At 40.9% G+C, this 13,898-nt stretch overlaps 1 protein-coding gene across 1 annotated transcript in view; it reads right to left on the reverse strand.

Moving 5' to 3' along the window:
* Positions 1-13,898, reverse strand: part of MYH15 (myosin heavy chain 15) — a 208,390-nt gene that overhangs the window by 78,746 nt on the left and 115,746 nt on the right. The window contains 5 exon segments of the mRNA XM_049857882.1: positions 1,669-1,792; positions 2,873-2,898; positions 2,900-2,991; positions 6,097-6,184; positions 7,033-7,084. Coding sequence (XP_049713839.1) covers positions 1,669-1,792; positions 2,873-2,898; positions 2,900-2,991; positions 6,097-6,184; positions 7,033-7,084 — 382 coding nt within the window.

The raw sequence follows: 13,898 nt of genomic DNA on the forward strand, positions 1-13,898 counted from the left end.
TTTGGACTGGTAAAATGGTTGGGAGGGGGAAATTAATCCTTCAGGTATGAAAGGGTCAATGGCTAAAAGAGCCAGGGGTGGCCTGTGGTGCAATGAATTACTTAATATGGCCCTTCTAGCCCTAGTCTTTGTAACTCCCACCACATGATGAGGTGGGACCATGATAATAATGTATATTGACCCCTAATGAAGGAATTGGTCAGTTTTGCCATCCTGCTAGGCTCTAAATGAGCCATCCCAGAGATGGGAAGAAGAGGATCTTACCACCACCAAGGAAGAAAAGCCAGGAGTTGGGCTCTGGGATCCCTGTACTCAGAAGCTTCTGGAACCAGGAGACCTAAAGAGAGATAAAGCTGTAATACAGAAGATAGCAAGAAGCAGTGGCAGAGAAACAGCAGAAGAAGAGACCAGCAGGAGACAGTGTGGTGGGCTTCCCAGCCTAGGGGCGAGAAAGCTGAGTGCCTTCAGGCAGCAGTCTTGCTGGAGGAGTAGGGTGCCTCTGGACACTTGGTGGAGCTAGGTTTGCTGGCCCACAGAGCTATAGTTGAGCACCTTCGAGCCAAGGCTCACTGGCAGAGAGGAGTGCACTGGGGTACTTATCAGCAGAGCTAAAAGAGCTTTGAAATACTTGCCCAAGCAGGACAAAGGCCCAAAGGGCCAGAGAGAGGCATGCCTGTGAGCACATTTGAGAAGGGACTGCCCCGATGGAAGAACTGTATCCTGAGCATTCTGGAACCTGAATTGTAATCTGTTACTTCCCTAATAAACCCCATAACTGTGAGTATGGTCTGTGAGTTCTGTGTGGCCATTGCCATGAATTATCGAACCCAGTAGAGAAGTAGAGAGTGCCATGGGAGGAACGGTTGGTGTCAGTATTGATCAAGATGGTGGAGAGAGGAGGCATGTCTGACCTCTGTCTCATAGAAATCAGCCTTGGGCTGTTGATCTTGATTTTCCTTCCCTTATGTGAAGTTAGAAGAGGTCAAGTAATGCCCTCATGCCATTTTTGCAGCAACATTTAAGGAAGTTGACTTTGGATTAATTTTTGAGTGCTGGGATTGACCTTAAAATTGTTAAATTACTCAGGCAAACCAAAAAAAAAAAAAACAAACCTGCTGCCGTCGAGTTGATTCTGACTCATAGTGATCCTATAGGACAGAGTAGAACTGCCCCATAGAGTTTCCAAGGAGCACCTGGTGGATTCAAACTGCTGACCTTTTGGTTAGCAGCCATAGCACTTAACCACTACGCCACCAGGCTTTCCAGACAGTCTTCTAGAATTCATTCCCTACAAGAGCACTTGTGGATGAATCAGTTCATATGCAGAGAAGCAGTAAACTCCAGAAAATTAATCCCCACTTTCTGACTCTATGTGCATATATATTTCCTAGCACCCTAAGGTTGACTCACTATTTTATATTTTGGCACAAACTTGTTTAGATGAATAATTATAAAAATGCAAATGTAGTTAAGACTGAGGTTTAAGAAGAATTAAATTTTCTCTCTCACAATGCTGAAGTTTCTACTTTCAACTGAGCTCTATTTGTGGTGTTTGTGGCCATAAGAGCTGTAAGAATGCCTTATAATTATGCTTTCATAGGTATTTGAAGATACAGACTCTTTCCTCCCCCTCTTCTCCAGATGCATTCCTTGCAGTTTTCTGGTTACCTTAGGGATTCTGAAGTAGTGCTGGGTATGGTCTGTCTCCAAGGAGCCAAGTTGTTCTTCAACTGCTTTTCGGCTGCTCACAAACTTGCTCTCTGGAAAGGCCTTCGGGTTCAGCATACTGTAACTAATTTAAAATGGGTAAAGAATAAATACTGGGGGCAAACGATCATGTGAGTCAAATAAAGAATAATTGGACAAGTGAGGTGAAAGGATATCCTCCTACCAATTTTGACAAAACTCTTGGCAGTGATAATGAGGAGGAAGCAATAATCCCTCACATTGGTGTGTTGTACTTTCTCGGGACTGTAGAGACAACTTTGATTCTCTGCTTTATTAGGGAGAAAAGAAATGACAGGGGTAAGGGAGGGATAAAGGCAAGCTTTAGCATCTCTGTTGTAGAGATAAGGAACCCCAGTGGCGTAGTTCCTAACCGAAAGGCTGGCCGTTCAAACTCACCAATTCCAAACTGCCAGCTTCTCTGCAGGAGGAAGATGTGGTAGTTGGCTTCTGTAAAGTTTACAGCCTTGGAAACCCTATGGGTAGTTTTACTCTGTCCTGTATGGTCTCTACAAGTCAAAATTGTCTTGGCAACAACAGATTTATTATAGAGATAACAAAAATGAAAACCAGAAACATTAAATGTCTTTTCCAAGATTCCTTCACTCTAACAGTGATTTGGCAGAGAACTAGAAATATGCTTCCTAATTCTGAGAGAGGTGTTCTTTGTGTTTCATCATAATTTGCACCGATTTGCTTGATGACCTATAATTTATACTTTTAGAATTCAGTAAATAGCAAAGATGCCTCTCCTGCCTTCAGAAATATCCTTACCACACATCTTGCTAGCTTCCTTCCTTTCATAGCTTACTTGTATAGCAACAGCCTGCTCAGATGGCAGCTAAGATTAAGTACACACATTTCAGAGATTCAATTCAGCCTCCATATCCTTCTTCTGTATATATTTCTTCCACATGTGGGTCTATTATCCATTAATAGAGATTTAAGGATATTACAGCTACATGGACGAGGGGTTCAAGAGGAAATAATAATGATGGAACTCTGTCGTCCTATGTCTCACCACCACCAAAACACATCGATCTGTGGCCTGGGGGGCAGCAACCAAAAAAACAATATGTGCCTAAGCTCAAGAGGAAAAACAGAATGGACTGCCTCAGGCTTCTTGGATCCTGGGACGTATGTTTACCTTTGTTTAAAGCCGGCTTTATACAGCAGTCCTCTGGAAATCTTCCCAGCATATCCTAATTTCTTCCAAGACACCACTATACCACAGCTGCTGCAGAAAAAAGGAAGTGTCCATTACACCTGAAAGGAGGATCAAGTTTGTTTCTTTCCCTAGAAAAAATATTACTCCAGATTTTGTGCAAATTGGTGCATCTTGGGTTAAAAAGAAAAAGCCTGAATTTGGTGCTCTCTGTATGGTAGGTAAGTGAGTTTCCTCATGGCCAGCCTGATGGCACTCACAGTATCCACCTTAGACATAAGGGGCTCCAAATATAAAATGATTTACCTGAAATTCCTTTAACATGGTAAACACCCTTTATTTCACAGTTAGATGAGATTTTATGAGTAAATACTCCTCGAAATAAAAAAAAAAGACATTTTTGCTAGAATGTAAACAGCGAGTATCACATCTATTCACCTATTAAAATCAGCGAGGGAGAGGGACAAAAACACAAAAGGGAATATCTATCTCCAAGTACATGGGGGACAGGGGAATGAAAAGAAAGGGGCAGATGGGGCCACTGTTGTTGTCAGGTGCCTTCCAGTCAGTTCCAATTCATAGCAACCCTATGTACAACAGAACAAAATACCGCCTAGTTCTGCACCATCTTCACAATTGTTATTGTGCTTAAGTCCATTGTTGCAGCCACTGTGTCAATCCATCTCATTGAGGGTCTTCCTCTCTTTCACTGACCCTCTACCAAGCATGATGTAATTTTCCAGATACTTGTCCCTCCTGATAACATGGCCAAAGTACATGAGACAAAATCTCACCATGCTTCTAAGGAGCATTCTGCTGTACTTCCAAGACTGACATATTCATTCTTCTTGTAGTCCATGGTACACTCAATATTCTTTGCCAACACCATAATTCAAAGGCCTCAATTCTTCAGTCTTCCTTATACCAAAGCTTGGGTCAGGTGTACCTTGGTCCTCAAAGTGGGGGATGGGGAAATGAAAATTCTGTTTTACAGTTTTGCCTCTAGGAGGAATCGATGGCATCCCCTCTATTATCTCGAGAGCTCCTGTTTTATTCTGTAGTCTAATCACCTCCTGTCACCTTCCGTTCATCAGAAGAAGCCCCACTACAGCCGTGTGCAGCAATCTCTGATAGAGCCTTTGCAAAACCATCCAAGAAGCCACTGCATCTGGCTCTCAGCACGTCTTCCGGAAGCAGCCAAGCAGCAGTCCTCCTAACACAAAGGCCTGCTGTGGTCCTACAAGGAAAATGGGGCAGAGGTGACTCTCCACCTGTGCCCAGGGTCATAGATACCCACCCTAAACCACATACCCATACGCCTTCCCCCAGTCCCTTTCACGAACAGAAGCAGATGGTGCAGTCCTATGACATCTGAAGATCAAGCATGTTCTTTCCCTTTAAGTACATATGAAAAACCTTTCTAATTAGATCATGAAGCTTTTCTTATGTCTTTGTCTCTTGGCTTAAAAAAAAAAAAAACTGATTAAATCAGGGCTAACTCAATTGGAAGCAACTCTAATAGGGAACAGAATCGCTCCAAAATAGAGGCAGCTAATTAGATTCCTTGCAAGATGGAAGCAGTGTCCCTGGGTGCGTTCAGAAATCCAGCCGGTGGAAAGCAGTGAGGTAAAAACATACAGCAGTGAATGAACATGAAGGATTTACACGCTAAAACTCAAACTGCAGCATCATTGTTTAGCATCACACTTTCCCAAAATAGACCACAGACTGTCAAGATTGGGGTCTTAATTACAGGAAGTTAATAAAAATGCAAGATACTACAATCCTCAGAAACCAGAATCGGCAATGTCTGGCTACATGTTCCCAGGGTGATTGGTGCTCTGGAGACGTAAGTGCTTGTCATACACATTCCTCTGGGGCTGACAGCCTCCCACCAAAGAGCTACACCCAGTGCTGTCGAGTCGATTTCGACTCATAGCAACCCCATAGGGTTTCCAAGGCTGTAAACCTCTGCAGAAACAGGTTGCCACATCTTTCTCCCTTGGAGCTGCTGGTGGTTTCAAACCACCAACCTTTTGGTTAGCGATGGATTACTTGGAATTTCATAGAAATCGCAGGAATCTTCAAACCCATGATATAAGAAAAGCAATGCATGTAATCAATGTCTGTAAAAATTTTGTCTTGGCAGTAAAAAACATAAAAATAAATCTCACTTTCACCCTCCAACCTCATCATACTATTTACTCATCAAAAGTACCCATAGCCCAGAATTATATGACTAATGAAATGGGTATGGAAACCCTGGTGGCGTAGTGGTTAAGCGCTATGACTGCTAACCAAAGGGTAGGCAGTTCAAATCCACCAGGTGCTCCTTGGAAACTCTATGGGCCAGTTCTACTCTGTCCTATAGTGTCGCTATGAGTCAAAATCAACTCGATGGCACTGGGTTTGGAAATGGGTATATTAGGGAGAGGGGAGATGTTAGAATTAAGAAGGAAGGCCAGAGGGAGTTCTTAACACTTACATACTGATTTAGAAATATCTTTATGGTCAATTTAGATAGCTTCAACCAAATAACTGCCCTAGTCTGAGATAGAAGTCCCCGATGGTATAAATGGTTAACTTGCTTGCTGCTAACTGAAAGGTTGGCAGTTCAAGGAAACCCAGAGGCATCTCAGAAGAAAGGCGTGGCGAGCACTCCTGAGGAATCAGCTATTGGAAACCCTGTGGAACACGGCCATACTCGGACACACGCGGGGTGGAACGCGGCCGTGCTCCGACACACGGGGGGTGCAACGCGGCCGTGCTCTGACACACGCGGGGTGGAACGCGGCCGCGCTCCGACACACGCGGGGTGGCCATGAGCGCCAGCTCGGCAACTAGCACTAATCCTCGAGAAGATGATTCAGTCACTTTTGATTATACTTTGCCCTTATAGACAGTGGCTTAGGAACTTATCTACGCTTTAGCATGAAATTCAAGGAGGATTTAAATGGTAAAATCAAGCAGTCTTATGTTATCCAGTTGAGTCTGCTTTGTGAAATCTTTCTGTGCATCCACTTCAATCTCAATTCAAAGACAATCTTGAGGTTCTGAAGACCTCGCTTTTAGCTTACTTTCATTTTTCTATCTGAAAATCTGCCCTTTTATAAAAGGAACCAGAAAATGCTTCTTGAAAAGACATTTAACATAGCTGAAATCAAATATATTTCCTAGTGTGGGTTACAAAGAAGTTTAGATCCTACCTCATATTTTGTTCACTTCGGGATTTATGCATCTCAGGAAATGAGGTGCTGTTCATTTCAGATTATTTCTTAGTTTATTTAGGTTTCCCTAAAATGGAGACCATAATAAACAAAATAATTTGGCAAATCACTATAGCACCAGTCTACCTACAAATGCCTCCAAATCTCTCAGTTTAACCTTATAGCCAAGTTGCATACCAATAGTAAAATGAGGAATTCTACGTTTGTTCCTGCTTACCAATTACAGTATGTCTTTTCTATGGCAAGTCGATATTTATCTGACAGACACAGTGCTGTTGTGAATCATCTCTGTGTTTTGAATTTGATAGCAATAACTTATGGCTGGGCAATAAAACAGCTTGAAGAAAGAAATTGTTCCTCAAGCTTCCTGTCTGTGGAAAACCTTTATCTTAGGTCAAACTCTCTAGAAGTGGAAGCAGAGATGGGGATTCTGGTTCAAGAGATTTATTTGATGAAGGAAGCAGGTGAGGGCAGGGGGTTAGAAATCCAAGCAATGTTGTGGACTCAGCTAGAAACTAGCTTTAGTCTGATCCCTTAGGGAGCTTTGAGCATAGGAACACCAATAGCACAGCAGTTGACCCCACCTTGAGGTAAGATAGGGGTCAAAGTCTGGAGGGAAGCTCAAGGAGACAGCTTAGCTTCCCATTTGTCCAAGGACAACTTTAGGCAGCTGTGAAAGGCTGTGCCAAGATTCACGTCAGCTGCAGGATGAGTACACTACTGGTAAAGTAGACCCAGTGGGGCACCAACAGTGTCCATAAAGCCCTTGGTGATACCAAGAGCATAATTCAACTTCCCCAACTTGGCTAGTTTCAGATAGTTTATCCCTATTTGAAAATGTAAAATTTCAAATAAGCGGCAACACATGCAGATTTCGAGACAGTTAATATATAAACAGACATAATTAAAAACTACTTTATGCAGAGATGCAGCCATTTGGAATGAAGCTTCTTTTTTTGCGTTTCTTCTCCCCAAATTGTAAAATGAAAAAAAAAAAAAAGGAAAAAGCATTTAAAAAGTACTTTTTTGTCACAGTCTCATACCCCGCTGATGGAAGCGTAAATTTGTCAATGTTCTGAAAAGCACTATGGCAATATCTATCAAAAGATTTAAAAATATTTATATCTTTTGACACAAAAAGTCTATTCCTAATGCCTTTCCTTAAGAAATAATCAGACAACTGTGCAAAGACACTCACTGCAGCATAGTTTATTCAAAGCCAAAAATTAAGCAAAAGTAAGTTATCAATAAATGTCCACAATAGGAGATTGCTTAATTAAATTACGAAGGAGTGTGTGTAAAGGGTCAGTGAAAGCGAGGGAAGCCCTCAGTGGGATGGGTGGACACAACAGCCACAGCAGTGACCTTACGTACGCCCGTGATCATGAAGGTGGCACAGACTGGGCAAAATTTCACTGTCATACAAAAGGTCTCCGTGAGTCAGAGCCAACTCAATAGCAACTACGAACAGCAGTGTATATACTGGACCACTGCAGCCTTTTAAAGCAATGATACACATCCATATAATTGGCACAGAAAATTTTCTAGGATTTATTTTAACTGAAAATATAGGCTAAAAAACAGTTTGCATATTATGATCCTGAGCGTCTGTTCTTGTTTTGAAGTGTGGATATGTTATAGATAAGGAGCCCTGGTGACGCAGTGGTCAAGCGCTAGGCTGCTTCAGAGGTTCAAACCCACCAGCCGCTCCATGGGAAAAAGATGTGGCAGTCTGCTTCCATAAAGATTGCAGTCCTGGAAACATTATGGGGCAGTTCTGCTCTGTCCTATAGGGTTGCTATGAGTCAGAATAGACTCAACGGCAACAAGTATGTTATAGATGACTATGTACATAGAAAATATTGAGACAAAATGTTGAGTTATCTCTGTATGTGAAATTGTAGGCATTTTTTATGTTCTTTTCAATGTCTGTATTTTTACAACATTTATGTATTATTTTTATAATTTATTAAAAAACAATACATCTATTCTCATTTTCTTGAAGTAAAAGACCCTATGGTAAGCCAATCTGCTTTATAAACATCTGTGAAGTTGCTAACTCACTAAGATGTACAACCACAAGAGTAACAACAAAACCCATGAGCAACTTAGAGAAAATGGACCAGCTATCAATACGGAAAACTAATCAAATATTCTCTGGGCTTTAGTGGCAGCTGAGCTGAGCCAGATGACATGTGCCAGGCCCTCTAGTGAATCACTTGACCTCTTTGCACTTCAGTTTTTCCACCCACGGAAAGGAATAATACTATTGTCCATTAATTTTTTTAAAAAGAGTTGTAACTCTAGTCAAAGTATTTGAATTCCCCAGGGAAAACATGGTTATTAAATGAGCAATTCAATGTTTGGATGAGTCAGAAACTTGAAGGCAAATATTTTCCAGAGGTGCTTTAAAGAATTATGAAAAAAGACATTCTGGACAATTCACTTCTAGTTCCAAAGAATGCAGCACACACCCTGAAGAGTTAGAAGATTATTTTCTCTCTAACTCTCTGGATAAACCACTGTCTTATCTCTTATGACCAGAGAATTACTTAGCTGGGAGCCATAAGTTTATGTGGCCACTGCCTAAGAGACGTCTCAGGACCACTTTAGAAACTATTAGAATCAGGCAAATGCACTGCCTGAAAATTATCAGGGTTCAAACACAACAGCTTCCAATTGTCAACCTCGTCTTGAGGCAGGCCTATGAGATTTAAGGCACTTTCCTGAATTATGTTAACATGTGCTGAAGTAACCAACCCAAACCAACCCCAAAATTCTCTGTTTCCTGATGGTCTCAGTCAAGTGACCCAAGTCAGCCTACAGGTGCCAGACTTAACACAAAGGAGGGGAGTTGGATGTAAGATAATAGGAGGGTGGGATTGTGAGGAAGGAAGAGCACATCCACTGGATTTTGAAACCAGGGAGACCAGATTTTCTGTTTTCCCAGAATTTCCATTTTTCAAGGAATAAAGGAAATGCAAATTTGTATGTAAAATCTTCTGATTTTCTTAACCTGTATAGATCAAACAAAAACTGTTTGGAGGCCAGGTTCAGGTCATGGCTGCCAGTTTGTGACTTGCAGCAGAAAAGGTAAAGAGCTTTCCTCCTACGTAGCATTAGCACAATTATGAGGCTGATCTTATCAACCTGGGCTCAGTGTCTTCAAGCCCTTTGTACTGTATAGTGGTGCAAAAGCTTTAATGGTATCCTAAACGTGTGTAGCCTATCTCTGTTTGTTTGTCTCTGAGACAAGGAAGTTAAAATAGAATAGGCACTAGACTAAGAACCAAAAGTCCTGCTTCATACCCAAGCTTTGCCACCTAATTTGTGAAATTGGGGATGCCACTTAACTCCTCTGTATTGGTTCCTATAAGATATGGAGATGTTGTTGTTAGGTGCCATTGAGTCGGTTCCAACTCATAACAACCTAATGCACAGCAGAATGAAATGGAGATATCCCTCCTGAATTTATCTGAAAGGGTCATGGCAAGGATTGATTGAGATGATGTACCTAAAAGTACCTTGTAAATTACAAAATGTTTTACAAGATTAGTTGTCAGCTGGTCACTAAATATTTATCAAGTGCCTCCTAACCAATCATTTGCTAGATACTAAGTTTTTTTTTTTTTTTTTTTAAGTCTATGGTTGAACAAGTTAGGCATAGTCCTTACCCTTGTGGAGCTTATAATAACTGCAAGAGCATAGAGTGCTGTGAGGAGGAATTAAAAATTATTTTGAAAATATGTATTAAAGGGGCTTATTATTTTCCCCAAATTATTTACTAAAACACAATTTTATGTTCCACTGAAACCTGTTCAACATCCTAACAACACGCAAGCCTCCACTGACAGGTGGGTGGTGGCTGCGCATGAGGGACTTTGGCCAGGAATCAAACCCAGGTCTCTGACGGGAAATCAGGCTTTGCGAGGCTGAATATGAGCACCCTCATGCGTTCTGCTAGTTCACTAAAGTTTGCTAAGTTGTTCTTCTGTAAACCCCTGGCACGCAGCCACTATTGTCCACCACTGCTATAAAACCTCTGCCTTCCCACTGTGAAGTGCGGAGATCTGCTTGGTCCTGTGGCCGCCCAGGACTCATCTTGTATGTAAGTCTGCCTAATAAACTTCTTTGCAGCCACCCTGGAGTTGCCCACATCTTTTTTCAGTCTTTCAGCAGCCTCCAATTTGTGTGTGCGTGTGTAATTTAGATGAAGGTTTACAGAACTAGCTAGCTTCTCGTTAAACAGTTCACTTATTGTTCTATGACACTGGTCAGCAGCCCCACGACATGTCAGCACTCTCCCTTCTGGACCTTGGGTTTCCTATTACCAGCTTTCCTGTCCCCTCCTGCCTTCTAGCCCTTGGCCCTGGCTGGTGTGCCCCTTTAGTCTCATTTTGTTTTATATGCCTGTCTAATCTTTGGATGAAGGGCGAACCTCAGGAGTGACTTCATTTCTGAGCTAAAAGTGTATCTGTCAGGCCAGTAAATCTGGTCTTGTGTGTGTGTGTGTGTGAGTTAGATTTTTGTTCTACGTTTTTCTCCAGCTCTGTCCAGGACCTCTATTGTCATCCCTGTCAGAGCAGTCAGTGGTGGTAGCTGGGCACCATCTGGTTGTACTTGGACTCGGTCTGGTGGAGGCCATGGTAGCTGTGGTCCATTAGTTCTTTGGACTAATCTTTCCCTTGAGTCTTTAGTTTTTTTCATTCTCCCTTGCTCCTGAAGGAGTAAGACCAGTGGAGTATCTTAGATGGCCATGCACAGGCTTTTAAGACCCCAGATGCTACTCACCAAAGTAGAATGTAGAACATTTTCTTTATAAACTATTTTATGTCAGTTGAGTTAGATATTCCCCAAGACCATGGTCCTCACAGCCCTCAGCCCAGAAATTTGGTCCCTCAGGGAGTCTGGATGTCTCTACGGAGCTTCTATGACCTTGCCTTGTACAGGTTGTGCTGGCTTCCCCAGTATTGTGTACTGTCCTACCCTTCACCAGAGTAACGCTTTACCTATTTCTGTTTAGTGCTTTTCTATCCCCACCTCTCCCTTCCCTCATAACCATCAGATTGTTTCTTTTTGTGTGTAAATCTTTTTGTGAATTTTATAATAGTGGTCTTGTACAATATTTGTCCTTTTGTGATTGACTTATTTCACTTGGCATAATGCCCTCCAGATTTATTCTTGTTGTGAGATGCTTCACAGATTCATCATTGTTCTTTATCATTGTATAAGTACCCCATTGTGTGTATGCACCATAGTTTGCATATCCATTCATCTGTTGATGGGCATCTAGGTTGCTTCCATCTTTTTACTATTGTGAACAATGCTGCAATGAACATGGGTATGCATACGTCTATTTGTGTGACGGCTCTTATTCCTCTAGGACATATTCCTAGAAGTGGGATTGCTGGATCATATGGTATTTCTATTCCTAGCCTTTTAAGGAAGAGCCATATTGTTTCCCAAAACGGTTGTACCATTTTGCACTCCCACCAGCAGTGCATAAGAGTTCCAGTTTCCCCCAGCCTCTCCAACGTTTTTAATTTTTTGTTTTTTTTGATTCATGCCAGTAATGCTAGGGTGAGATGGCATCTCACTGTGGTTTTGATTTGCCTTTCTCTAATAACTGGTGATCATGAGCATTTCCTCATGTGTCTGTTAGCCACTTGAATGTCTTCACTGGTAAAGTGTCTGTTCATTTCCTTTGCGCATTTTATAATTGCATTGTCTTTTTGTTGTAGAGGTGTTGGATTTTCCTGTAGATGTTAGAGATTAGACCTTTGTCAGATCTGTAATAGTCAAAAATTTTTTTCCCAGTATGTAGGTTCTGTTTTTACTCTTTTGATGAATGTAAGTATTTAATTTTTAGAAGATCCCAGTAATCTAGCTTATCTTCTGGTGTTTGTGTATTGTTTGTTATGATTCGTATCCTATGTATGCCATGTATTAGTCCCTGTAGTTTTGGTTCTATTTTATCTTTGATCTTTATAGCTTTCGGTTTTATATTTAGGTCTTTGATCCATTTTGAACTAGTTTTTGTGTATGGTGTGAGGTATGGGTTCTGTTTCATTTTTTTGCAGATGGACTTCAAGTTTTGCCAGCATCATTTGTTAAAGAGACTGTCTTTTCCCCACTTGATGCACTTTGGGCCCTTGTTGAAGATCAGGTGACCATAGGTGGTTGGATTTACATCTGGGTTCACAATTCTGTTCCATGGGTCAATGTATCTGTCGTTATACCAGTACCAGGCTGTTTCGACTACTGTAGCCGTATAGTAGGTTCTGAGGTCAGGTAGTGCAAGTTCACCTACTTTATTCTTCTTCTTCAATAGTGCTTTACTTATCCGGGGTCTCTTCCCTTTCCATATAAAGTTGATGAATGGTTTTTCCATCTCTTTAAAGAATGTTGTTGGTATTTGGATTGGAATTGCATTGTATTTGTAAATTACTTTGGGTAGAATTGTCATTTTCACAATCTAGTCTACCTATCCATGAGCATGTTATGTTTTTCCATTCATGTAGATCTCTTTTGGTTTCTAGCAGCAGTGTTTTGTAGTTTTCTTTGTGTAGGTCTTGTACATCTCTGGTTAGGCTTATTCCTAAGAATTTTTTTTGGGGGGGTGGGGGGCTGTTATAAATGGTATTGTTTTCCTGATTTCCTTTTCATTGTTCTCTTTATTGATGTACGGGAATCCAACTTATTTTTGTATGTCAACCTCGTATCCTGCTACTCTGCTGAATCTTTCCATTAGTTCCAGTAGTTTTCTCATGGAGTCTTTTGGGTTTGCTAAGTATAGTAACAAATCAACGGCAAATAGGGACAGTTTTACTTCTTCATTACCAATCTGGATGCTCTTTTTTTTTTTTGCCTTATTGCTTTAGCTAGGACTTCCAGCACAATGTCTTGTCTTATTGTCTTATTCCTTCTCAAGGGGAATGTTTTCAGCCTCTTTCCATTAAGAATGATGTTGGCTAGTGGTTTTGTATAGACGTCCTTTATTATGTTGAGGAATTTTCCTTCTACACCTATTTTATTGAGAGTTTTTATCAGCAATCGGTGTTGGGCTTCGTCAAATACCTTTTCTGCATGAATTGAAATAATCATGTTGTCGAATTCTATTGGCTAGAATTATGTCAAGAATTTTTGCATCATATTCATGAGAGATATTGGTCTGTAACTTTCTTTTTTTGTGGTGTCTTTGCCTGGTTTGATTATCAGGGTTATGCTAGCTTCATAGAATGAATTTAGGAGTACCCCTTCCTTTTCTATGCTTTGAAATAGTTTAAGTAGTACTGGTGTATGCTTGTCTTTGAATGTTTGATAGAATTCTCAGGTGAAGATATCTGGGCCACACCTTTTTTTGGGGGGGGGTGGGAGTTTTTAAATTACGTTTTCAATTTCTTCTCTTTTTATGAGTCTGTTCAGATTTTCAACATCATTTTGTGTTAGGTAGGTAGTGTGTTTCTAAAAAATTTGTCCATTTCCTCTAGGTTTTCAAGTTTGTTGGAGTATAGTTTTTCATAATACTCTGTTATGATCCTTTTTATTTTAGTTGGGTCTGTTGTAATGTCTCCCATTTCATTTCTTATTTGGGTTATTTGCATCCTCTCCTGTTTTTCTTTTGTCGATTTGGCCAGTGTTTCTTCTCTTTTATTTATATGGTGGATTACATTGATTGATTTTTTTAACATTGAACCATCCTTGCATACCTGATATGAATTCTAGTTGGTCATGGTGTATCGTTTTTTTGATATGTTGTTAATTTCTACTTTGATGGCATC

The sequence above is a fragment of the Elephas maximus genome, chromosome 18 (genome assembly GCF_024166365.1).
Source record: "Elephas maximus indicus isolate mEleMax1 chromosome 18, mEleMax1 primary haplotype, whole genome shotgun sequence".
Lineage (NCBI taxonomy): Eukaryota > Metazoa > Chordata > Mammalia > Proboscidea > Elephantidae > Elephas > Elephas maximus.